This window comes from Pagrus pagrus (assembly GCF_965226575.1).
Source record: "Pagrus pagrus genome assembly, chromosome: 3".
Taxonomy (NCBI): domain Eukaryota; kingdom Metazoa; phylum Chordata; class Actinopteri; order Spariformes; family Sparidae; genus Pagrus; species Pagrus pagrus.
Window position 1 is genome coordinate 15,513,308 of NC_140187.1, and position 27,747 is coordinate 15,541,054.

The 27,747-nt window shown below is 42.7% G+C and overlaps 1 protein-coding gene across 2 annotated transcripts in view; it reads right to left on the reverse strand.

Moving 5' to 3' along the window:
- The window catches only part of sema3fa (sema domain, immunoglobulin domain (Ig), short basic domain, secreted, (semaphorin) 3Fa), a 54,602-nt gene extending 36,473 nt beyond the window's left edge, over positions 1 to 18,129 (reverse strand). For both annotated transcript variants that reach the window (XM_084347440.1, XM_084347439.1), the window contains exons 1-2: positions 18,035 to 18,129; positions 15,722 to 15,878 (exon numbers count right to left, since the gene is read on the reverse strand). In XM_084347440.1, coding sequence (XP_084203566.1) covers positions 15,722 to 15,833 — 112 coding nt within the window. In that variant the 5' untranslated portion in view covers positions 15,834 to 15,878; positions 18,035 to 18,129. The remainder of the gene's footprint in view (positions 1 to 15,721; positions 15,879 to 18,034) is intronic.
- Between the last annotated feature and the right edge of the window lie 9,618 nt (positions 18,130 to 27,747).

Consider the following 27,747-nt stretch of genomic DNA (forward strand, 5'->3'; position numbering starts at 1 on the left):
GAGAAACACATAGAGAGAGAGACGTGTAACATCCCTCCTGTAAATGCACTGATTGTGATACGACCTCTTCTATTTAATGTAGGCCTACTTGTGTTGTTGTGTCGTACAAGCTTGTATAGTAAATGCACCTGGCCGTTGTGATGTCATTCCGTACCGCGATGGTTTCAATAGTTTTGATGGTTTCGATGGGCTCCATAATTAACAACAAGCTTCCTCCAAACGCAGCTCACCTGCCGTTGTGAAAACGGACTCAGAAATCCAATATGTGAGGCATCTTTTTGGTTTTATAAAACAATGCTGATGAATACAGTATGGAAAGCTAGTTGATCTTTGAATCTCATTTTCACGTCATGCCAACGCTTTCCCTCCCCTTGCACCACAGTTACTATTCTGTCAGAAACACTGTACCATTTTCAAAACCCCTATCCCTCCAGGAAACAACTACAACAACAACCTGAGTTAGCAACCAGTATGCTGAAAATGGCAAGTAACTTGTAATGGTAAGTAACGGGGTCGCTAATGGTACAAAACTAAACAAGCTAGCAGCTGTTACCTTTTCTTTTGCAGGGTACAACCAGAGTCTTCTCATGCGAGAGGAGATCTGGCACAGATAGGGAAACTTGTTCCACAGAGTAAAAGATGGATAAAATCATAAAAACACGAGATACAAGATGACCTACAATACTCACAACCATGGCCTCCGGTTCACATAAACCCGTCATGTCAAGGCTACACAGCAATTACTGCACCCCAGGCATGAAATGGGCAAATAAGATTGCCCAATGGTCAGATTACAGGCCATGCACCTGGATACCAACAGCAAATCTGAAAATGGCGATGATTTCTCTGGCATGTTATTGTTGGCAGTTCTGCTCAGTCAGATTTAGTATGCACACAAATGGAGCGAGATAAGAAATGTTGAAACGACCTCTCCGACTGTTAAAAACTCATGATGCAACACATTCAAAACCGCAGCGCCAGTGTCTAATAACCTGTTAGTTTTCACATCAGGATCCAGGCATTCGCAGGTATTTGACTGCAGGCTTAGATTAATACTTAAAGCAACACGCCTGTCCCGAAACATCCAGGTGGGAGATGCTCAGACAGTTGTGACAAAAGAAAGTTTTACCTGGAAGTGCCTGTTTTGATTCGAGAATGATATAAATATAAAGAGGAGGAAAAAAAAACCTGAGAGGAAGCCAAGAGTCTTATCAGTTGTGAGGCAACATGCGTGACAGTGGGAAATCTTAGTCACAGTCCCTCCATCCGTCCACACATGGAGTGTTGAAGGAGGCCGGTGATTGCACAGACACATGGAGGCTAAAAACCCTCTTATCTTACACGGTCATACCTTCTCATAAATCAGTGCTTAGCCATCCGCTCTGCACTGATAAGGCAACCAAAGACGGCCTGATCCACACCAGGAATGGAGAGAGAGAGACTTTTTCCTTTTAAGAGTGGCCTCGCTCGCTCTCTCTCACACTCCCTTCTCCTATCTTCGTTATCTGTTTTTCATTCATCAGATCTGAACAGCAGACAAGTTTTTTTTTTTTTTTTCTCTTTCCTGCTGCTTCGGGCTTGTTTGTTTGCAGCTTGCCATATTTTCTCTTGTAGCTTTTCCAGCAGTCTGGTTATGATCATCTGAGGAACTGGTGAATCATTTTGCAACATTCACACAAGAAAGAGTTGGGAGTGCTGAGAAATGATCGTTTGATCATCACTGCGATAAATAAACATGTTGCGCCGAGGCTTTTATTTAAACCGAGTCTGCCAGGTGGGTGTCGCCGCCACAGGACGACTGTGATACCAAAAGTGTGTCAAGGACAGTCCACCTCATGATACAGAATGGTAGTCCGGTGATGACATTTCTGTGGAAGTTATCTCCACAGCTGCGTCCTTATCTTAATAGTTTGTCATTTTGTGGATTGATGATGAAAGTAGTGTCTGTGTTTAATATAAAATATGAGATAACCTTTACAAACCATCGCTTGTTTCAATAGAAGTTTTCCAATTAAAAAAAAAAATAGTTGGACAAGCCCAAAGATGGACTTTAAAAGACTGATGTAAAGCACACACAGCAGTGTTGTGTTAGCTCATCTTAACTCTAAAACTGGATGTTGCATAAGGGAGCCAACAAGGCATCCTCAAAAGTGACCTTTTCCAACACCTCCACACTATTAATGACTTGTTTTGGTACAGAGATGTGGGCTGATCTCCACACCTGATGTACTTGGAAATGCTGCACAGTGATGTTGGGTACATTTGTAGTTTATCAAGAAGAAAGAGCAATAGCATGAGCGATCACCAGATCACATACAATCCATCTTGCCAGGCTGCAACTTATCCGCTGGTGTCTGAACCACAGTGGTTCTGAATAATCAGCGGCCTGTGAGGAGCCATTGGCAGCAGCAGGAGTGGTTCAGGTGTGATGACGGTGACAGAAGCAGCTGTTCTTTCCAAAACAATCGCGGCTCCTCAAGTGGTTAGCGGCAAGAGTATTTCTTCATTGACAGAAGAGCAATGAACAGCACTGAAGGCTTTTCTCGGTAGAAAAGATGGTTTTGCTCTTCTCCTTACTGGCTTTGGCAAGAACTGGCTATCACTGGGTCGGGTTCTCCTACTATGTCATATGTTTTTTGTTGATCTGATTTGTCAAGCTGGCCTGTGATAGACAGATGGTTCATCCAATATGCCAAGTACAGTGACTTTTCAAACCGTGTCCAAGGACGAATTCCCAGATGGTTGTTGGAACAAACCGTTTGTGCCAGTTTACTAATGTGTGGAACTTTTCATCTAACAATATCTTTGCAACTTCAAAAACAACGTGGCTTTTAGCCACAGAGCGATCCTGTTTAACCACAGCATGCACTGTGGTTTGGTTCCTGTTGTTTTTATGGTTCAGTTTGCTCATACTACATTGCAGTGGTTTGTGACTAATTAATCATGCATAGATGATTTAGTAAGACAGTGTAATCCTGCCACGGTGATGAAAAGGTGAATTTCATGCTGTGCACCAATCCTTTACCAGAGTGAAATTAGTATAATCAAAAGCCACGGACTAATGAATTCCAAGCTTTTTATGCTCTCTAAACGCGATTACACTTGAACAAAGCATCATTTAGGCTGGAGAGCTTCCCAGTGTCAAAAGACATTTTGTTATTTCCTGTGCGACTCTCCACATTAAAACTAGATCTGTCAGCCGTGGAGAAAAGTTTCGCGTCTCTGTGTTTGTGCCAGGAGGTGTTGCTTCCTATAAGCTCTCCGAGTCTGGGGGCGCAGTCTGTGGTCTTCCATCATTGTAGTGCGGCGCAGCACATGGTCCGGAGGAGCACATCAATTCATCTAACATGAAATCCTGCAGAACATGAAAGCCCAGGATCATCGCCAAGCTGTGACTGATGAGTGTTTCAGCATTTGTGCCAAGAGGAGGACGAGAACGACGAGAGACAGAGAGAAAGTGAGCGGAGGGAGGAAAAGGACGGACAGAGATGCTTTGAGCGTTAATGCCGTGCCAGTGTTGTATGCCACTCCCCCTCCGCTCCCCCAGGGACATGAATGAAGTAAATGAATGATGGACCCGGCCCACACAAACGCCCCTCTTCTATTGAGACCAAGCAGTCCATTCACGGGGATGAGTGAGGCGTCGACACCAACAACAACAATAACAACAGCAACATAGGAGGCCCTTACTCCCATTTCTCATTCATACATATGTATGCAGTCACACAGACACACACATATGGCACAGATACTATGGACAAACTGCCAACATACCATTAGGGACACCTAGAGAGGGTTCCTGAGAACAGGGCCGACTAACAAAGCGCGGAGGCAAAGGGGCGTGAACGGGGCAGGCACGGAAAGAAATCTTGGCATCACGTCAATGCACCCGGCACAATGATCAGGGATGAGAGGCCATCTCCTCCCCTCCACAATCAGCACATTATCAGGAAGCCCATCAGTGCATGAACCCAGAAAACACGGCTTGGAAACCCCATGTTCTGCCACATTCTGCCCTTCCTCCTCCGCTCGGTTCTCCTCTGTTGTTCTTCCAGGACGAGATGGGTTCAGGGGGTTCTCGCCCACACGGGGGTGATCTCACTCAGAGGTCTGACCTTCAAGCTCGGGCATTACTTGCCCGGAGCCACAGCAGCTAATGGAACATGGGGAATACGAAATCCGATTGAAGCGAGATCAATCTGACAAGGAAGGCTTTGCTATTTACCAAGCATTTACATCTCGATCCTTGAAGGTGGGCTTTGTAATGATGTTAGCATCTGACTGAGGCTCAGTTTTCACCAATTATATGTCCTGCAGAGAGAATATATGTATAGCGTATGAAAGTAGGAGAGGGCTGCGGCTGAAAGATGAAATATCGCTCTGACAGGAGCAGCGGGAGAAGGAGAAATGTTCCGGCTTTTTTAATCCAATAGTGAGACACCACCACTGCAGCCTCCCACAGGATCATGGTCAAGCTCAACCACAGGCCTCATTTCTCCCATAATCACACGGACAGCTCCCTGGTCTTCATCCAACGTATACTGTACACACAGAGAGCCTTGATGGACTATTAGTGCGAATCTCCCACACCTGAAAAATTTCACGAGGTCGTGGTTTTCCTGCCTAAAAAACAACTCTGACCTTTCATTTATGAGAGGAAGCACTCCCCATAAAACTTTGCCAAACTGGCACGGCGCGAGCTGCTTTGATCGCATAAACACTCGGCAAAAAGAAATATTTGTACTCCGGCTTCACATCATTTCGTATCGTAGATGAACAGATTTATGGCTCAGAACGTATTTTGGGCTTCAGTCCAAATGTTCCACGCTGCCAAATGACTTACAACACTCCTTCTAAGACAATCTGTGTGACAATATGTGAGTGTGAATGAAGTCAGCACTTTTCATTGACTCCAACATAGAGGTTATTGCCGGGGCATTGGCACGGAGCTGAACAGTCCGAGCAGTCACCAGTTGAGGTAAACCATCTCGGCCGACACTCATGCGCCGCTAATGGGAAGCAGACACACAATTTGTCCTGCATTTTTTTGCGCACACACTCCTCTCCTTCTTCTCATTCTCAAATCCCTCCATCCATCCATAGCAAACCTGACACTGATGCCCTGTAGTCCATTAGTCCTCTCAGAGCCCCGTCTGAATCTGCTCTCTTGCTCCCTTCACATTTTCCCCCACTCACGCTATCTTCCTGACAGTCCTCGCTTCGACTCCTTATCTGACTCTCTCTGTCTTTCTGTCTCCGTCCCTTCCTCCTCTCCTCCCGGATGATATCGGAGCTGGAACAAGACGAGCTCCTCAAGTTCAACATGTCAGTCTCTGTCCGTAGGGGGGAGAACGCGCCTGTAGTCACTCATGTCAGAAATCCAGATAACATTACTGTGATGGGGCCGCTGAAAATCCCCTCAGACACGTGATGCCAACAATAGCCCCGCAGATAACTCTCCTCCAGCCTGTCTCCTCCAACTTAATGTCACTCTCCTTCTTCAGACGCACCTGTTATCGCTGATAGACGACCGAACAGTTGTCTCTACCTCCAGCACTCACTCCCTGTCCACCAGGGCTGCAACTAATGATCATTTCATCGTCGATTCATCTGTTAATTATCTCTTAAATCAAACAATTAATTAGTGAGGCTATAAAATGTCAAAAACGATTGAAAACTGCTTTAAAATCATAACATATGTCTGAGCAAGTTAACACAAACAAATGGTTTTACGTTTGCAATGATATAAAACGACTCATCAACGACTAATCAAGGTATTAACTAATTATTTCAAAACTAATGCCAGGTGAAAGCCAGTGATTGAAACACTGAGCTCTCAGTACCTAAGATTCCCTAGAAAAGCAAGTAGAGCTTTGCTTTTTGTTTTAATATTGACTACAAAAACTACAAACTACAATCACTTCACCCCTGGCCTTAAAAAAAACCCACTGCAAACAAACCCATCTCATGATTTTGGAGATTTCACATTAAACATATTCAGCATGCAAGTAATAATTGTGTAATAACATGTAACAGTCATTTTCTCAATTACTCAAAGTTGTTTTGATGTCATCATTTCAAGTATAAAATATCAGAAAGTAGTTTTTTTTTTTAAAAACGGCCATCACAACTTTCCAGAGCCCATGGTGACGTCTTCAAGCTGCTCGTTTTGTCTGACCAACAGTCTAAATCCTCATCAGTTAACAGACTTGTAGTTCAAGCGCTACAATATTGTTCTATTACAGATTTTATAGTTATTGTCTTTTAATTCTTACAATGTCCTCTGATTCCAGCTTCTTACAGTAAATGTGAATATTTCTGGTTTCTTTACTCCTCTATGAAAGCAAACTGAATATCTTTGGGTTGCGGGCAATTTAAGACATTTGAGGACGTCATGTCTGGCTTTGAAAAACCCTGATTGACATTTTTCACTATTTTTTGATATTTTATTGACCAAACAACTAATGGATTAATCTAAAAAGTCAACAGATTAATCATCAGATTAAGCCCTATACAGTAAATGGAAATAATGGCAATAAATTCTACTTTGTATCATACATTTTGAACTCAAAACAAAAATTACTTTACATATTGATCGATGTCCTCATATCTTCAAGTATCACTGGAAATAAACTCACAAACAAACACACATACAGTGTATGAAGCTACATATGACAGATTGTGTATCCCCGGTAAATTTCCCACCCCAGGTGTTCCCAATGGCCACCATATGAGCGAGGTCAATGGCACTGCAGTAACAGGATCTCAACACTGACAGACAAATGATAATGAATGATAGCTGTCTGAGTAAACAAGTGGAGGGGTGCCCTTGACCCGCTGTCTCCTTAATTTAAGTCTAGGCTGCAACCCCCCCTGAGGACTCCCACACCTCGGCCACATCTGGAGAGCACGTCCAGTCTGGTAGAGCCTCCATATACATGTAGACAAACCAATCCTGTGCTTATACGTCCACTAAACTCTCAACACTGTCAACAAGAGACCACACCGCGGCCTTATCAAAGTCTATCCTTTTAGCAAATGTGTTTTCTCATTTGTCTTAACTAAGCCTCGAAGCCTTGGCGCTGCTTCGCGTCAGGATTTCCTGCGAGCAGACGAGACGGCAGACATCAGGGGAAATAAGCACACGGCGCTGTGATTGCATCCCACCTCTCCTCCGTGTGTGGAGAGAATCATTTGAACCCGATTCGGTTTGTGAGGAGTGACAGGTAGACGCTGCTATGGCAACCAAACCAAAGCAGTGTCATATATAGCTCTTTACTGAAGCTCTGCAAGCATGTGTGCGCGCACACACACACACACACTAACAAGGCAGACACAACCACATGGACTTGACATGAATACTAAAAGACTCTCTCCCATTCCTCTCTGTCACTTTGAATCTTAAGAAAAAGCACCTCTAGTAAAAGCCATTACCATCTCCCCTCCAACTCCGTCTCTAACCGCAACAACTGTCGTCCTCTTCAACTCCCCCGCCCTCCTGCTCCTCTTCTGCAGGTGGTGAGGTTGATCACAGCCTGCATAATAATCTGCCTCTGATAATGATTAAAACCGCACCTCAAGAGTTATGGGCTCTGTAATGTGCTCACAGGACCCGACAGAAAACAATTACAAAGTCTACACAAAGCACTTTAACTGCACAAGTCCCTCAGACATGAGAGGAAAAAATGACATCGGTCTGATGTACCACTGTGGCCTATTTTTATCTCGTCTGCCACATTTCGATCTAAAAAAATTGGCTGCAGCAGGGACCAGGAGACACAAACACACACCAGGATGTACGCCGTCTGTCACACACTCACCTACACACACGCGCGCATCACAGTGTGGCTGTCGTTCACCCCCTGCTGAGTGTTGCCCCCCTTCTGCACAGCAGACAGAGAACTGGAAGGGCTATTTATTGAGCCTGTGAGCCTGTGAATGACAGTTTACTGCACGTACGGGATGCTTCATGCAGTAAACTGTCATTTCATACAGAAGATCTCTGACAAAAGTAATTAACTCCGAATGTGTTGAAAACTACTGGAAGCCTATAAATGGTACAGCGCTGCACAGAGGTTTGCACATCTGGGGTTCAAGTCCTGATCTTTCTTTGCACAGACAACAGGATAAAATGTTGGCAGTTAACGCTCCTGCAAACTACAGATGCACTTACACTTACATGTGTCGTATACACCATGTTGATCTCAACAAAATGTGCCATATTAATGACCTGACATTTACATGAGATGGAGGGAATGGTGGTGGAGTTACAGCATGTTTCAACATAACACATAACACAACAAGTGTAAGAAGACCTCGGGACAATTTCCAGCCGTGCTTTGGGTTGCAAAGTGCTTATTATAGTCTTCAGTAGGAACGATTACACAGTTTCGTCTCTGTCGCGATAAATTAGGTGGTATCAGACTCTTGTACTTATTACTGATACTGATTCCAGCATGTCAGGCAGTGTCGGAGACATTTGTGATAACTGTATCTGTATCAAAATCAAAACAACTTCATTATTACTAGAACAGCAACATTGAGGACAGTCAAAATAAAAACACTTGACTCAAAAGGCTTCAGCTCTAGTCTTGAACCAAACATCTACACTGTCGTCTAACTACCTTAATACTAATGTGTTTCCACTGTTTGTTTGGAGCCTCGCTGTCTCACAACCCTCTTCTGAGATTGGATGAGAAGATCTGCTCCTCCCCAGAACAAATAATTAAATCCATGATTAAAATGCCTAATAGCTAAAGACTGGAATAATAAATAGCCGAGTGATTACGGTTTCATTTGGATGCTGTGCATTTTTATCACCACAGGGGGAGATTCCAGCATTAATAAGTGCTAAGGCATGGGCTCAGAGGAAATATTCAAATCGCAGCAAACTGTTTCCAATCTGGAGCTTTTCACTGGGAGCGATGATTTGTATGTGTGTTTCTCTCAGTGACATCATTAAAGGGTGGGGAACCAGCAATTTATTGAGCGAAAATGACTCGAAGGGGGCTGCACAATGGAGACACATTATTTCCTTTCACGCCTGCGATCTAAGTTAGCAGTGCGGTTACTGCACGTTAGCTGAGCTTGTGTGCAAAACCTTTCAGTGCCCTCATACAGTACGTCCACCCACTCCTCCCTTATACATTCCCCTGCTCCCTCATCTTTGTGCCTTTCTCTCAAGGAAAGTCTGAGCACTTCAGAGACCCCCCCCTCTCCTCTTTCACCTTTTTAAAACAGTGCGCTCCTGCTGTGGGCGGCATACCGCTCTCCTCCCTCACCTCACACTGCCAACCTCTTATCAGTAGGCAAATAAGAGAGGGTGTGAGTGTGCGGAGTAAAGACAGAGGAGGAGGAGGACGAGGCAGAGGAGGAGAGGGAGATGATAAAAAGAGAAAGAAACAGACAGGAAGGACACTATATTTAGCACTGGAGCTGTCGCCTTCTGTTTCTCTCTCCTGAATAATCAGAGTTTGACAGCATGTATCCTGCAGAGCAGAGGTTGCTGGGATGCACTACACCCCGCCTCCCTCCCCTCCTCCACCGGCAGCATCTCTGGGGAGAAAGTGGCAAAGTATTGTAATAATTGCTGCAGGCTTGCGTGCCACAGCCACCACACATTACTCTTTCGAAACATTTCAGAGCGCCCTGACATTCTCTAATGGAGATAATGGGGAAGGGAGGGAGTTTTGGACTGCGGACTGTTGCCATCAGGTGCGACATATCATGCGCGATGCATACCAAGAATTCTGCTATCCATAATATCTCAACATTGGAATGCATGTAGGACAGTGATAGCGAGGGGCTGTGACAAACTCGGTATCCTCATGTGCTGACGATGAATATCTGCCGGGAGTCATAACCCACGAAAACAAATGTTTCAGTGTTGATTTTACAGAACGCATACGTTAAATAAATATCCAGGCGTACTGGACTTGAACACAACAAACATTAATAATACAAAAGTTTGTTAGTCCTCCTGAGGAGTTTCACAATCATCACGCTGAAGAAAAATCCTCATTAACAGTTAAATTGAATCCAAAAACTACTCTTTGGAGCAACAATCTGCCTCTGTTCTGTTCTGTTGGATAAATGTTCATTAGCCAAAAAGAAATAACTTGAGCACCTCATACTACAGATGATGCTCATTATCATTGTAATGATTTTTTTACTGGATTAATGTGTAATGTGGCCTGATGAAAAGCATTACATTTGGAGCTGAAGAGCAGGAGGGTTTCTGGGTTATGAGAACAACGTGCTCGCAGACTGAAAGTATTTGCCATCTCCCCTGTGATTAGCCAATCACAGAAGCTGGTTACATCCAGCCTGTTCACCTTTGTTTGAAGGAGACAGATCGAGACAATCGACTCAGCCAGACTACGTGTGACTAAATGACTCGTGGTGAGTGGTGACCTTTTTACGTCTGTGGGATCGTTGCGAGTGAACACCTCGTCTGACAGGTTTGTCTGGACTTCAGTGGGCAGACTTAAAGATCTATCCAAGGTAGCGAGGGGTCATGTACGAGCAGACAGGTTAGCTGTGGATAAGCTTTCAGCAGCTCATTGATTGCTGAGACTTGATTGCAGTAAGACTTGTCTGAGGCACTTTGCTCTGTCTCCAGTGTCACAATTATATAGATATGAGGAGAAGCGAGCAGGCTGGGCGAGGTGCAAGAAGATAAACTTTGCTGTGGCATCCCTCGACAGCTCAGTCACCAGAATAAAATGTTAGTGTTTTACATTTCTGCAAAACAAGGATACTTTAAGAGCCATATGTACCAACTGGACATTTCTACAATATGTATCATATCAAGTTCACATTACATGTATATTAGTTTCATGTCAGGAGGTGGATGGGAAGATGGTGGTAGTGATGCAGCTGAATATTTTTAGCAAGATGTCAGGACATTTGCTCTGTTTGTGGTGACAAAACCAGGCATTTAAAGGCAAACATGATCTTTTCCTAAACCTAACCAAGTGTTTTAACCTAACTAGACCAACAGTATGGTATCTGGTGGGTTGGGAAACCCAAAGCGTCACTGTTGAGACTTTGTTACAAATTGGACCTTTAATTTTAGACCTGTAAAGTTGCATCATTAAGTGTAAAGTTTCAACACATCCGTTGTTTTTGCAGAAACGCAAATTGCAAAAATGTTTTCTGGCAATTTTGTTGCACTCTTACAATCTGGGGAAAGGTGTTACATCTCATGGCAAGACAAGTACAACTATAATACTTTATCTTTAACCACAGAAGTCCAAAGGATACCGACAGTTCAGGACCACCTACGTACTGCAGAGGAACGTCAGACTGATCTGACTTGAGGAGGACAAAGGGTTCCTCTCATGTACTATATATACACATAAATCTGCCTATAGAATATAATCTGTGGAAGATGAGGTCTATTGTTGTAGAGAACAAGCAGCAGAGTTCAAACTGAGTAGCAGCTCCTAATTATTCAAAGAATAAAGGGGTGGAGGACATCTAGCCATTTCTGATCTTAACCCTGAAAACTCTCGGGAGCGATGGGCCGATAGGGAAGTCTTTGTTCAGGCGTGACAATCATCGACCCATTACGTGGGGACAAAAAGGCTGTCGGTGGGGGGGGAAGAGTATAACCTCAAGATTGTCCCCGAGAATTAGTCCAATTACAGGACTGCCTGCCTTTGTCTGGCTTTCTTCCCAGAGCTAACCTTGTACCCAGGTGTTCCACGGGGGACCAAAGGGGCCGAAGGAAAACAAAGTTAAACACTTTCAAATGTGCCTGAGGATTAGCCTAACAAGCTATTACTTGTTAATATGGTGCCATTCTCCCACAGTTTGAGGGCAGTTAACCTCGGGTGTGACTGGCTTCTGTTTGAAGGGTCACAACCTCGCAGAGCCCCACGCACTAAAATAGCATGTGATTACAGACCTTGTTTAAAAGTAAATATAGGAGTTTCTCAGCAGCTGATCTAAGCCGGCCTCGTCCAGTCTCTTATGAGAGAATACACCTACATAACTGTGACCTTTTGTTTTTAGCATGAGTGCATCTTATAAAGGACAATCACATTTGAAAAAAAGTCATTTTCATAACCTCAACTACGTTGATAAAAGGTGACACTGCAGACCAGAGCATGTGGGTGTGGAAAACACAATGTTTAGTTTGAGAGATATATTGTAGCTTTGTGTTGCGTGTGTGTGTGCGGGTGTGTGTGTGTTTGCTGTTTTCCCCTCTTTTGAAGTCTGGGTTGATGATCTATCCCTTCAAGCTTTAAATGGACATTCCTTTGGCCTTAGCCTCTGTTTGCTCTCTTGGTCCTTATCACAGTTAATAACTCAGCTTGCACTAACACACTCAGTAGCTTCTTTAGGAGCATCAAACAGACACAATTATCAGCCTAGGTTGCTTATGGCTGTTGACATTGTAACCTTTAGTTTAAAGAGATCTGGCTGAGAATATTTACTCTCATGATTACTCCCTTTTTTCAGTTTCAGGATCCTACAGACATGGAGTTTAAAGTTTAAAGTATTAAAGTAAATTCAAGTGAATCCAAAATTCAAGATTTTCTTGTGCTGAAAGGTCTGCAGCATTACAAAAAATGCTAATTGATTGTCCACATGATCATGAAGCCTGATGTTACTTGACGATTCTCTGGTTTGTCAGTCAAGCTTATGAACTACACTGCAGACTGGAGTCTCTGTTAACAGGCAGATCTGCATTATATATGCTCCTCTCAACCATGAAACATCTGTTTCAGACTGATGTTTGTTACACAAGGAAAGAAATAACTTCATGTATAAATAATTTGGCGAATTTACAAGAAGGCCCAAATAATTAAGGGTTTGTTAAAGCCAGCATTTCACAAAGTATATGTTTCTCCTGACTCGACAACTCACAAAATTGAAAGATTTCATAAGGGAGTCTGGGGAATTTCTCTCCCTCTTTATCTCCTTGCTGTTGCCGACTGCAGTTGCTGTGGCTGCTTTGACCTGCAGCATGTTAGTCCCCATGTTTAGTTAATAACGATAAGATATGTTATCCTGCCCATTCAAATGAATACAAAAAACATGAATGTCGCACATTTACTATGACAAACGATCAGCACCCCCAGCTGTCAGTGAGTTCCAGCGTCCCTGGATGTGATCTGATTTGAGCTCTTAAGCATTAAAACCCTTAAGCTTTTAGTAAGGCAGCATTTCGGGAGAGCTGGTTTATAAAATATATATCCCTGTATAAAATAGACACAGCTAATTATTAGTAATAAATAAATGGCAGTGTATATAGAATTTAAAGGAAGTGTTTAAAGCAGATGGCCTCACTGGAATGCAGTACAAATAGATGCAGTACAAATAGATTTCATACAATGTATTACAATTTTTCTTGAGAAAATGTGTGTGTATTATCTGTGTGTTTTACCCATTTGCTTTGAGAGAAAGCAAATATTTGAAAAGCAACAACAAAGTGTTGCCTCTCTTGTATCAAACTCTTGGATTTCTGCCAAAAGCAACAAAATCTTCTCCACCAGCTTCATAAAAATGCAAATAATCAGTGGGAAGTGATACTGTGTAACCTCTATGGATAAACATGTGAAGCTGGGTCACAGACAGAAGCAAATTCAACAATGCAGTACAAAAAATAATTCTGTTAGCTTGCAGCCTACGTGTGTAGCTTGTCTGCTTGTTTTGTTTTATCATGAAACACTGAAATGCTTACAAAAATGATCCAGATTATGTTATCAAAAGGCACTTACTACAACAAACGTGTCTGCCAACACTAGACTCACATCTACACGTAGACACATAGACACAGACGCGAAACCTAGAGACAATTATTTGGTTAAGTACACTGGCGCATAAAAAATTAATAAAAGCACATTACAGGGCTATTCCCAGCAGTACGCTGGAAAAACCAATACAATCAGTGAACGCACAGCTTAGGTGCATTTCCAGTCTCCAGCTATCTGAAGTTGCTCTGTGAGGCATAGAGAAACCGCCAAAACTAATTAAAAACAACAAGGAACTCAATTAAAAGAAGTAGAAAATAAATGAAGTGAATGTGAGACCAGCCGAGTGCGAAATCCAACTCGATTAGAGACAGAGAGAAAGAGATGGGATCCGAGGGAGAAAACAAACAGGTAAGCAAAAAAAAAAAAAAAAAATCAGAGCAAGAGGGAGAAACTGAGGAATCTTCATTTAGTTTGAAGTTTTAACAGCTTACGGGAGCAAAAGAAACCAAAGTACCAAAAAAACAAATGAAAGCAACTAACTTATTTTTGCTATTCAGGGACTGACTAGATATTAAGGTTGTCATGATACAAACATTTGGAGCTTTGATACAATACTAGTGCGCAACCCCCCCCCTGATAAACTCAATACCTTTTTTTGATACCATGGAAAAAAGAAAAAAAAGTCCTTGGCACACAGTTTTTCTTCTGTTTTTTAAAAATGAATAACCTGCAAAGAAAACATCACTGAACACACATCAGCACATTTGTAATCTTTCATGTTTCGCTCATTTTCAGGTTTATAGTTTTACTTTGCTTTGTATTCCCCCTCTGTATGAAACGCTCTGTTTTAGCTCCTCCCCCGAATACCAAGTCTGCTCTGACTGGTCAGCTCACACATGCCTGAGTCAGCACCTCTCACTGTGTCTCCAGTCAGCTTTGTTGTGTTTTTAGCTTCAACTTCTACCATGAATATAAGCATAGATTATGCACCTCTGAGGTATTGTGATGTAGTGTGATGTCACAAAGTCACGGAGTCAAAGGCGGGACTACTGACAAGGTGTTTCAGGAGCAGCGTTTTCTGTGGGAGAGAGGAGCTTCTGTTGGTGCGGACTTAAAGCTTTTTAACTTTTAGACCTTACATGCACAAGAACCGACAGTACGTATATTAAACACACAAAATCTGATTGTAGATCTGTTTTGTTTTATAGCTTCAATACTATCGAATTCAGATATCATTTTGATCATGTTATCAAAAAAAATATTAATGAATGAAAACCTTATTGTATATGGGGATATTTTGACAAGTAAGCACTAAAAACTCCTAAAGATGTCCAGAAAACCTCAATTTTCCACCTGATTTCCAGAGAAACCTCCAGTTCCAAATCGCTGCTCTTATTCAAACTCCACATATCTGACGTGACCTGAACTCATCAGATGCTTGTTAAAAGTCTCCTTCAGAGGCAGGTACCATAAAGCCTTGAGAGCTTTACATGGACACGCTGGAATGACAAAGCACCGGTCACTGCACCGCTGAGACCTATTTTAACAGGACAGTTCGACACACACGGGGTCTCATGTGGCACTGGCAAACATTCATAACATGCTGGATCTGCGCCCTGAGTGTGTACCCAGCCAAGTGTTAAATCTGACTTGATTTCAGAAGGGAGCCGAGGTCACACAAAGGCCTGTTTGGGGGAACTAATAGCGGCCGCGCGATTAAATGAAGACACATTCTCTTGCAATGAATAGTCAGGACAATCAGGAGCACATCTCCTCGTCCCTCTCATCACGCCTCTCTCACACAGACACACAATCAAACTCTCTGTTAGCCACTGAAGGACTAAATGCAAGCCAAGCCCCAAATTCAGCCGGTGCCAATAGTTTACCCATTCCAGTTATTGAACAAGACCAAGAGATAAAAGAGTGGTGACAAAAGTGACTATTAACATCTACATGTCTGTAGAGAAACACAGAAGTAAACAAACTGGGTCACAGCAGTATTTTGAGTGCCTTACCTTTGAAGGACAGGAAGATCCTGGGAGCAGAGAGGGGCTCGTTGGAGGGGGGCGGCGCCCCGGACGATAGGGCCAGCAGGGCCAGCAGCCAGCACAGTTTGTCCCACAACATTGTCCCTCTGTTTGTTAATAGAGGAGAAGGAGAGTCCAGGAGCAGCTGAGGGACAGAGAGGGATGAGCGTCAGACAATAAGCCTGCACTTCCACCTCACCAACCAACCGCAGCGACCAATGCTCGGTCACTGAGTTACAGAGCGCAGTCTGAGTAAAGATTTATGGTACTGAAATCATAAGCTTGACAAGACAGAAAACCAAGCAGGGAATCTTAAAAACCGGATGTGTTGTTGTCTAGTCGGGCTCGACGACATGGCCTTAAAATAGTACTGCAATATTTTTAGGCTATATCACGATGAGGCATGGGACGATTTGAAAATGTCATGTGACGACTGCTCTGTCCAGCAGAACTGCGATTCATGATATCGTCCCGATAATCATCAAAATGTTCTTAAAACTTTAAAATAAAATCGAACGTCAGCGAGCTGGACAGTTTTCAGGTCATTCAGTGGAGGATATCTACGACGATCTCGATTCACGATTATAGCGATAAAGAAAATTCACCACAATCAACTTATTGTGACAGTTTTTATTGCGATCCACGATAAAATCTTTAATCGTCCCATCCCTAATCACGATGCACAATATATATGTTATTAATTTGAAATCTCTTCAAAAGCATTTCATGCTGGGGGTGGGCAACACGTTTAAATATCACAATATTTTTGACCAAACACCTCAATATCGATAATCCGACAATATTGTCGGGATGACTTTTAACATGCTGTGATAAATAATCATCAGTACTGTGGATACGATTACTAAGTGGGTAAATTCAAGTGTCAGAACAAGTAGAACAGTCCGGTAAGTTGAGAGGATATCATCACTCTAGTGTTACACAGCCTTTAAAACCAGGTAAAAACATATCACAATTCAATTATATCCCAAATCTAAGACAATATTTAGTCTCATGTCACAATAAAATAATATAAAAATATTCCACAGCCAGCTTTCTTTATCTACTGTGCAGAGGCTAATGGCTGTAATCCTAATGGGAAATAAAATGGTTACAAAATATTATGCAATGTTGACCAATAACTTAACCTGAGCCTTAAAACCTAAAACTGAATTGTCATCACTGTGTATTTCCTCGTGAATGTGTCCCACAGTTGTTCTTGCATGTATCTGCGTCTGTGTGCATTAAGAGCAGCAGTGTGAATGGACGGAGTCTCCTTCCAGCTGGGAGGCGAAGGAGCCACCTCTGCACCTCTCTCCTCTCAGCCGAGCCTCACTTTTCTTTTTTTTCCTATACACCCATGACACAAAACATGTTTTGCAAATAAACGTTATAATAATTATTCAGCACGAGTGGAATTTCACCAGTAGTACGAGCGCGTTAAACCCGGCGCGCACTGGCACAGCTCACAGATTAAATCACCAAGCGCATCAACATGCTGTTATCCGCCACAAAGGGAGCCGAAGTTAATAATATCTCTCAGTTACCAGCGTGCGGGGAGGCTGGAATAACTGTGCGTAATACCAAAAAAAACCCCAAAGAAATGGCCACAATAAAAGAATTATCGGGTGCGCGTCCTGCTGTAACTATCCACGCATGGCGCTGATCTACTCGTAAACGTGGATCTGAGTCTGGGGTCAAACTGTCAGTCAGGGTTTAAGATCAAGTTCCACATTGAGCCCCTGAAGGCAGGACTCCAAAGCAGATCCGCCGTTAACCAAAATAAAGCGTGACTGGGCTGTGAGTTATGAGGGCATGAACATGAACCACGTGTCCTTTATAAGAGCGCCTGGGATTTTAAATTGTGAAAAGTGGCACCGAGGACCGGTTGCACACATTCAGTATAATCTCTGTGAAGATACAGCATCACATGCAGCACAAACTTTCAGTGCGCGCACACACACTCACACACTCATACACTGGCTCTTGCGGCATTTAACATTTGTATTTTAAGGTCTAGCTCATTATTAACTGGCCCACATCCCACGCACCACAGAAGAAAAGACACACCAGAAAGGAAAAAAACAGGCGAACTGAAGTCTGCTGCTTAAAATAAACTATTTCAAATATTCACATTTACGCGAAATGATTTGACAGCACATGAAAAACACATTTAAATACAATAAACGCATGTGCACACGCAGAATCATCTTTCTGCGCGACTCCACCAAATCAGCGCATCAGTCACAAAACAAATAATTAATCTGACTCACGCATCAAAACAGCACTTCCATTCTGACCTACCTTCTATTTGCGTCCAGTGAATGTTGTGATAAAGCTGTTCAACATTTAAAAACCATCCACCCAGATCCTTTGAGCTCCTCTGTCCGCACGCGCGAGTATCAGTGTATCCGCCGCAGATCCCGCACGATTATCCCAGAGCCAAACAAAGCTTGGATTCAAATTAACTTGACGCGGCCGCCTCAACTTGAAGTGATCTCTAAATCGCATCAACAGACTCGGTATTTTCCACAGAAGGAGGTTAGAAACAAAGAGTTGTTCCTGGAGATGAGTGGCGGAGCGGAGCTTCAGCCGTGCGCGGCGGCGCTCAAGTGTGTAGTGTGCGGGGAAGCGGCTTCTGCAGGTGGATAGACGGAGGTCTCCCTGCTGTGGACACACCCATGGGGGAGGGAACCTACCTTAGCATCCCCTGCGCTCCGTCCCGCCCCGAAATTTAGCACAAAACAAGCCTGCTCTGCATCTTCCTACACTCCAGAGGGGCTACAGAGGTGAGCTCGTTTAAAATGATGAAGAGCAAGCTGTGGGCTACAAGTGCGGCAGAGGACATGCTGCAGGAGATGTGGAGATGTCGTGTTCCCTTCAACACTAGGAGGAGTCAAACCAAAGACTGTGCTGCAATCAAACAACAATCTGTTTTTATTTTAAAGAAATGAAGTATTTAGTCTTAAAATCTCATTTTAATGACTTATTCAGGAACAACTCAGTCCCCTAACATGTATTTAGGGCCCGAGCACCGACCAGTGTGAGGACCTAAAACTGAAGGAATTATTATTTTTCTTAGCCTTAACATGCTCAACAACTCATGAAACTTTGCACAAATTTCAAAAGTGGTGGGTATATATGTATTTTGTTGGTTTTGGCCATGGGCGGGGAAAAATGGCTCCCTAGTGCCCCCTAAAATGCAGCCCCTGGGACTACTTTCACTTACATGTTGGAAATTCAGTCCACATGTGTGTCACACAGAGACCTACAAAACAGTCTCTTGTGGCTGTGACCTCAACCCAACAGAAAGTTGAATTTAGAGCTAATATTTGGTGATTTTGCACAAGTTGTACTTGAGATACTTGTGCAGTTAGTGTGCAAGTGTGATTTGTTCCCCTGAAGTCTATTCTTTGCAAAATGAAACCTAAAGCCTTTAGTAAATGAGAATTCTTTGGTTTCTTTTCATATCCATTAGCATTTCTTTGTCAACATAGACGTACTGAGATACTGACTAAGATTAAAAGGATGGATGAAGATAAAACAAGTAAAGGCAGAGGTTCACCGTCAGGAGAGGCGAACCAGGCAAATGTTCGGGTTCCCCACTAAGAAGTTTGTGAAGAGGGGCCCCCGATGGCCACTCAAATCTGTACATTTAGCAATGATAACTATAAACCCCATTAAACCTCACGTGAAGGTACCATACTGTGTGCTGCTGCCTCAAAATCAGTGCTTTATATGTTGGTGATCACTGGTCCTATATGTGCGTTATTGAAAATGTCACCGCGTTGAAGTTGTTTAGTCATTAATTTAGGTTTTTAATATATTTACTGATTTTAATAAGACAAAAAACTGTTTGGATTTCATCAGATTATTTATAACATCATGGTGATGAACACTAGTTGGAGGGGCCACTGGGAATTGTTGCCCTGGACCCTCCAACAGACTCCACCACTGGCAAAGGCATGTGAAACATTTCCAATTCAAACATCCCCATAATGACTTGACTGAAGAATAAACAATACACATCAGTGTAACGCAGGACACATGGGAGCTTGTGTTAATGCGCAGGCTTTATCTCGTCTCCTGAAACGATATATTTCTATGATAAATGCATGCAACAATAAGGTTTAAAACTGCACTCAGATGTTGCCGTTCTGTTTTAGAGGGAGAGCTACTCTTTTAAATGTCCAAGGAAGGCTTTTTTTTTTTTTTTTTTTACATGGCTGTTGGAGTATTAAAATAGGACTGAGGTCATTTCACAACTTGATTAGCCTGTGACTGCCAGCTACTGATTTTTATTGGCTGACTGGAGCCAACATTGAGTTGTGCTGAGAAGCTTTCAGATGCCAGGTCTGAGCCAAACAATTGTTCAGTATCTGCTGCTATTGGCAGCCTCGCAGTATGGAACAGTGTTTGCTTTTTGAATGAATCACTTCGTATATTTGGACTCGCAGGCGAAGAAGAAAGAAGCTGACACTGATTTAAGATGAGAAGAACAATTTTCATTTGATGCAAAAACAGCTGCTGCATAACTCCCCGGCAGAACGGGAATGTGGCGTCACATTCGCATAAGAAACTGTTGAAAAGTGGCCAGATGCAGATAAGGTAGATTTCCTCTGACACCTCCGGGACCTGACAGAGGATCACCGGCTCTCGCCTCAGATAGGCATCAGATATTCATGGGCAAATGGAGCCTTAAATCTTTTAATCTCACTCGATCCCTCCCCTGATCACACTGGCTTATTTTGCTTCTTATCCAGTCAACGCACAACACAGCTGACGCCCAGTGTGACTGGTTATTATTCCATAAATGATAAATACAGTAGCTCCGGTTTCATGCGGTCTTAGGGATGTCACTGTTGCAGACATGTACAAAATCAGTGAGGAATTTGCAGGATGCAAAGTCTTTCTGTCAACGAAATCAAGGCTGTAGATGAGATTTACTGTTTCCTCTGTGTTTCTTAGTTCACAGGAAAGATCAAGTTACAGCGACAAACCATAAAACCTGCACCAAACAGACTGGGTGGTAATTTCACTGACACTTGTTTAACTTTCATGCAAATGTTTATTTTGTCATTAAATGCACAGTATGTCATTTCTGGTGCTCTGGCATGATGGGAGTTGTTGTCGTCATTGTGAAACAACCGCCATTCTGGATGAAAATCTGTCTGATGTGACTCAGCCAGAAATGTTCATGGCCGAGGTAATTTCACGTCATGTTTAGTCTCGTTCATGGACTTCCTTCTGCGCTTTTTGATGCATCATCTGATGTTTCCGCAGAAATTATACTGGCAGATAACTAACTGAAACGCACCGTTACGTTTTGGGCTGTAGCGCTAGTTGTTTAAGTACCAGAGCGCATCGTAGACACACACGGTTAAGTTACAGGCGTAGATCTGCTGACAAGTACGTTTTTTATTATTTTGAACAACGACATAATGAACTTTTACCTTTTTTAACTATTCCAAAAATGAAAGGATGTTTTTCTGCTTTTCATCGTTAGCTAGCTGTAAACCAGGGTGGAAAAAATAATTCAAATGACTACCAGCACTTCTATGGTGGAACATTTTCTTACATGTTACTCAAAGCATGTTTTGATGTGGTGAATCCACTGGTGGGCACTGTGAAACTGCCCTCTTGGATGCTCCTTTGGTAGATAAAACATGACTTTATTGTCACGTGATAAAGTGCCGTCTAGTTTGCCCTTTAAGTGGACAAAAAAAGGGGTGAAGTGCCCTCTCTTCACTATAAGTATATCACGATTCTCTACACGCTGGTGCCCTTTTTATTTTTTTTGCCCCTGTCCATCAAACATCCTGAGTCCACCACTGCGTGAATCAGTCAGCTCACCTTAAATGTCATGACATCTTTGACCATTTCGTTTTGAAGTGATTATTGGATCTATAGTTGATCTTGGGTTTTAACATCGTTGGCAACATTTTAGGTAATATCAGTAAACGACTCAGTAAAATATAACAATGGTCTAGTTGTTTTTAGACATTTTAATGCGTTCATGTTACATACTATATCTTTAATCTTGTCATCTTTTTCTCATGTTTGTGTTGGTGGATTAATTGAATTTGTATCTTTAGCACCTTTATGCTAAACGTGAACAAAAAGATTCTGGATCTCTGGCTGTGACTTTGAGTTTTCCGTCCTTTGAAAGATGTCTAGGAAAGACAATTGCTACATTAGTCTATGCAAAAGAGGCTTCGCAGTGTGACTCCAGGCTTTGATGCTCATAGCAGAGAGAGGAGGAGATCTCAGCGTCAGCATTTGCCATTAAAAGTGTTAAATTTCCCTTGATACCAGCAAAGAGCTCTGGGAAACAATTACCCCCCACACTTATACGAGCTCACGCACACAAGGCAGAAGATATTGATACGTTTCAGTCCATCTGAATCTTGAAAAATCATCACTCTTTCTTTTAAAAAACACAAAGAGGCACACAGCTTAACATATGCAGGTGGGCGTTCATGTTTGAAGGGTGGTCTGAGCACCAGAAAGCACTGAGCCAAATAAATAACAACTTTCATAAATATCTGGAACACAACTCCCAGTCCGTTGGGACTCACCCAGAATAAATCAGTCAAACAATAAAAATCCCCAAACTTCACATATCAGCAGTTCAAACGACCTCAAATCCAAACGTGTGTTGAGCAGCCAAGTTAAATTGTGTCATTACTGACACTCTTTGTTTCCCAGCTCCATCTACTCTCTCTCTCCTCTTTCTTTTTTCGTCCTCCCTCCTCGGTCTCCTCAGCCAACAGCTGCATGTTGTTTCCTATATTTCTTTTTAATCAACAATATTATTCCCATCTTCAGGCCTCTGGTGGCCTCACCATCTGTCACTTGCGTGAGACAAGAGGAAAGCAATTATTGAATCCTGGCTTTGAGGAGCGCCCGCCTTCATAAAAGTCCCTCATGCTTTCCAGTTTTTTCCTCTAGCGTTGCTTTTTCTCGAGCAAGCTATCTGCGGCGTAAAATGTGAAAGATAATGTTGAAACCAAAGATCACCGATGGGTGCCAGACCGCAGAGGCAACACATTCAGAGGAGTTCTGAGAAAAGTGACGTTTGGGCCTTTTTGTTGTACAGAGAAGACGCCAGGTTTATAAATCTGAGTTTGAATACTGCTGCTGGGACATTTATTCTTCTTTTATGTTTGTTAGAGATATTACATCACTTTTATCAGCCAGACTCAACCTGCCAGTTTGAAGGATGCCGGTTTGACTCCAAGTTGAACAAATCCATTTAAGAATATTGTCATTTTCCTGGAGGACGACACTGCACAGATTATCTGAGCTCTCCGAGGATTGCTCATAAGCACCATTTTACATTCATTTATCCATTCCAACTCGATAACAAATGAATAATTCACAACATTAACATTTACTCACTGCAGAAGACACAGGTGGCAGTGGGGAATACAAATCCAGGCAGTATAAGAGCAGAGGTCACACTCTCATATGAGTTTCATTACATTCAATGAATTTCCCTCGAACCTTTTGCCATCAATGACTCCACCAGCCGTGCAAAGTAATTATTAACAGGCTGTGACAACCTTAACCTCTGTCTGCGGGCTCCACCACATGATGGGGAGGCAATTAACAGCTGTTCATTACTGATGAGGTGAGGAAACAAGTGCACCCGCGCACATCTGCATGTGCGCACACATCTGAATGACACAGGCAGATGTGAGTGTGCGCACATCCTCACACAATTGACCATGACAACACACACACAGAGCGGAGGACGCCACGGCACAGAGAATGGCCCTCAGCGCTCTGCGAGGGACACATCGTTTGTGTAGAATTTAATGAGGGAACATGTACTCATCCCTCCACCTCACCGGGAGAGCTGTTACCTTTTGGTGTGATAAGATATTAAAAATTCACACTGTTTCTGCAGCGCTTTGACTGGTACGGCAGCACACTCATTAGCATTTAAATGGGAAAAAGATAACGCCGCACTTCGCAGAGTCATACCTCCATCACAAAGCTGGCAGACAGAGAAGAAAACTTGAATCAGGCCCTGAAAACTCTGTTTTGAGACACCTGGAAGTGGAAAAAAAGTTATATCTTTTTACTAATGTTGTGTCGCTGTCTGTTTTATTTTGCTTTTGTTGCTCATATATATGCAGCTGCGTACTGCTGCCTCACCAGAAAATGAAAAAAGAATCAGCGTCACGTTATAATGTGAAAAGTTCATTGTCACAATATCATGTTTTTCACATTATCAAGATATTTTACGTTTTAACGACAAACAAACTTATCACCTTACAACAAGAAACTGTTATAACTGGAAACGTTTCAGGTTATAATGTGATAACTTAAATTGTTACAACAAGAAACTTTTCTCTAAACTATTTATGTTGTTATAAACACGTAAACTTCACTTATCAAAAGTGATTTTCCCAAGAATTAGTGGATTTTTTCTTTTTAGTAGCAAAACACTGAAGTAGATGTAAAAGCTCAAGTTCAAATGCTGACTGTGTGATCTATTACTATTGGATCAGTTCTTGCTACTGAAATATAAAAGCCACAGCTTTGTGTTTCTGTATGTCTTTACAGTAATAAATACAGCAATATGTGTCTATTATTCTTCAAGTGCATTCATGCCTGAAGGAGAAACATTTAACCAACTGTTTGGAGATTCCCATTCAGACCACATACTGTTATTAGTGGGTGAAGCCAAACTAGAAAGATTGTTTAACAATGATTGTTTAACAATGAAGTTGTTGGATTTTTGCTATTTTTGTTGGCCCGGTGCAATGAAAAAGTGAAACAGTCAACTGTCTACTGCAAAACTAAAACAATAGCCTCTTTGTAATGTTAATAAATGTAGAGGGAAAATGGTATTTCTTGCTTGCGAGCCTGTAGTTAGCCAAACATTAATGCTGTGATGTAAATTCTCTTTCGCACTTTTCTTCCTTTGATTAAAATTAATGACACTCTTTTCTCTGTGCATATTTCTCTCATCCAGATCTCACTGTGTTTGGCTGATTGTCATTTTCTCTGCTCGTATTTGTTCCTCAGTCTTTTGTCACAGGAGCTGACTATGACTCAGCTGGAGCTTTTGCGAGGCTAAAAATGGGACAGCTGCCTTTTTTAAATGACACAAGTTTGTCTCATTGTATCTGGCTCACATGCCTCCTGCCTGGGAACAGAGAGAAGGCGGGCAGCTGTGGTGGGATGATTTGGTATGAATTAAAGCTGTTTCCTAACAGGCTCCACAGGGTCTGATCCTGTCCCCCGCTTGTCTGGTGGATTCTCTGCCCCAGTATCAACCGGAGGAGAGCATGTATTACGTTACTTCAGCTCTTTTTTCCCTCTTGTCTTTTTGTTCCTCACAGTGAAACGCACTGCAAACAATAACAGTGGTTTTATATTTAGCATGACTTTGTGGTCGAAGGTGCCCCGGCCATGCTACCTGTGGTCGGTCGAGGGGGTTTGTGTAATAGTTTTCCCATGCAGAGCTGAATGGCGCGGGCCTCCTGAGGGTCCGGTCTGTCAGTGTCATTCTTCATCGGCATCCAGCCGCAGTTCTCCAGCCAGAGGGCGAGACTGAAGGCAGCGTGAGGAAATGACTCTGCTTTTTATTCTTCGCTGCGCTCAAAAGTGGTCAGCTTTTGTAGTTGAACTCAGTCTAATGTAGTCTGTGGTCTGATAGGGGGAATACATGGGACTTTTTGCCATGGCCTAGTTCCGTAATTATTTAAAGATAGGGAAAACCTTCTCACTATGTACCATTTTACGTTGAGACTTTGTTTTCAGCTACTGAAAGACTAAGAAAATAAGTGCTTCTTCTTTCCTCTTCCTCTGTTCCTTATGATTTATACAGAGAGAGACAAATGTTAAATATAACTATAATAAGGACAAGAACAATAAGGAAGGTTTGTGCAACCACTATGCAGATTTAGCTGATGTAATCTCCTCTACTAGGTCACTACTTATTAGCCCACGGCTCTAGGGATGGAAATGTCGGTCTGTCGATCCACCGCTTTGGTCCAAACTGAAATATCTCAAGAGCAGTTGGTTGGACTGACATGACATTTTGTGCAGACATTCATGGCTCCCTGAGGATGAATTCTATATTCGTGGTCTTAATCAGGATTTTCATCTTGTGTCATCATCAAGTCAAAATTAACATTTCCCGTGCTTTGTTTATTGCTAATCAGCAGACATTAGCATGCTAACTAAGAGGAACATGGGAAACACCTGCGTTAGCATGTTAGCATTCGTCAGTGCTGGTGATCACAGGTTACAACGCATTACTGTAATCACATTACGTTTGTCTGTAATGAAGTAATGTAACATGTTACTGTTCTTTATTTCAGTAATCAGATTACATCTGCATGAAACACAGCAATGCCGTCCAGTGCGCCCGCTGAGTGGCTCTTCAGCCTGTACAGTCTTGTGCTGACTCCAAAGAGGAGCAGATGTTGAGAGACTCATCCTCACGCGGTGTAAAAGCTGCTTTGGTGATCAACACGTCAGATAAGTTGAACGAGTCTACTTCAAAGCCGTGATTTGGTGAGAGAACCATTTCTTTTTCCGTCCTCCGCTTTCACTCATTGAAAGACGAATACGGACTATCGTTAGTTGACCGTTGGCTGCAGTCTTTGCTGTGTTCTTTGTGTATATTTCTTTGATGTCAGTTTTGTGTATTCGGGCCCTTAATGCTGTTCACGTGCCATTTAACCATATGTGATGTCATCATCCAATGGTGTTAGGAGGGATAAAAGAAAGATTGTGCGTATGCCCTCTGTTGTTAAGGGGCAATAACATGACAATGCATCTCAGGCGATGTTGCAGAGTAACGCAAAAGTAATGTAGCGAGTGGTGTAACAACTTACTTTCTGCAAGGAGTAAGTAATTAAAGCAATGTGTCACTTTAAAAAATACGTCACTGTGTTTGAGTGCGACCCCAACACGGATCATTGTGTGAAAGCATGCAGAATTTAGCTCGAAGCCCCACTGTGCCGAGGTGCAGCCTCACAGAGCTGCTAGCATGATTGTACACACTTAGTCTTGTTTTCATCTACGAGGACTGGAATGTGTGTTCGCGCGTGGTGTTGAAAGTTTTGAGTGTACAGCGTTCAAAATATATATTTACTACGCCTGTCTTTAATTTAGCGTCCTTTTGCAGCGACTCTAGCTGGACCATGCCGAGTCCCTTGTCCTTCACCCTTCCCCTCGCTCCTCCTCCCCCTCTCCCCCCACCTCATCCTCCTGTCATCACTCGCTCTGATGAGGCCACGAAACAGGTGGCTCGAGAATTCAAAATGACATGGGAGAGATGGCAACCAAGTGTGTGCGAGTGTGTGAGAGAGGAACAGAGAAAGGTTTTTGTGTGTGCGCTCATGAAAGGGAGAAGAAGAAAGGAAGACGGGGCCACCCAAAAACAACAATAACAAACAAAATTTGGTTACTGGGTGTTTCTGCTGATAATTTAAGAAACCCACAACTATGTTTCTTTTAGTTCTCCCTCAGAGTTATTCCCCTTTCTGCTCAAACTGTCAGCCTGGTGCCAGAGCACACCTAAATTAAATTAAAGCTAATGAAATCCATCTTGATTCAAACCCTGGACTCACAGATGAAGAGCTGGAAGCAGCAACAGATTGGACGGATTATACAAGACAAAAGCATTTCTTCATGTTCAGTTGAAACAGATATAGCGACTTATCTTACTGTGACCTAACAGAAAAGTTTTCTCAGCTCTGCCGAAAGAGAGCAATTCTGCCTCAACATCTGTTCCCAGATTTTCGAGCGGCAGTTGTGTCGTAAGAGATCCCGGAGTAAGTTGTCTGGAGACAGTACGGCACATCAAGCACATATTCTCAACTATGTCTCTCTGTGGCTTAGCTCCCAATTTAATTAACTGTGAAAATGTTGTTGGGGGGATGTCACAACTGTCGGTGGCTCCGCAGTCAATCCCAGAAGAAAGTCCCTCAGTCTTATCGCCGTCTGCTTTCCCATCAGCACTCCCAGCGCTCGAGTTACCAGTTGGTCTC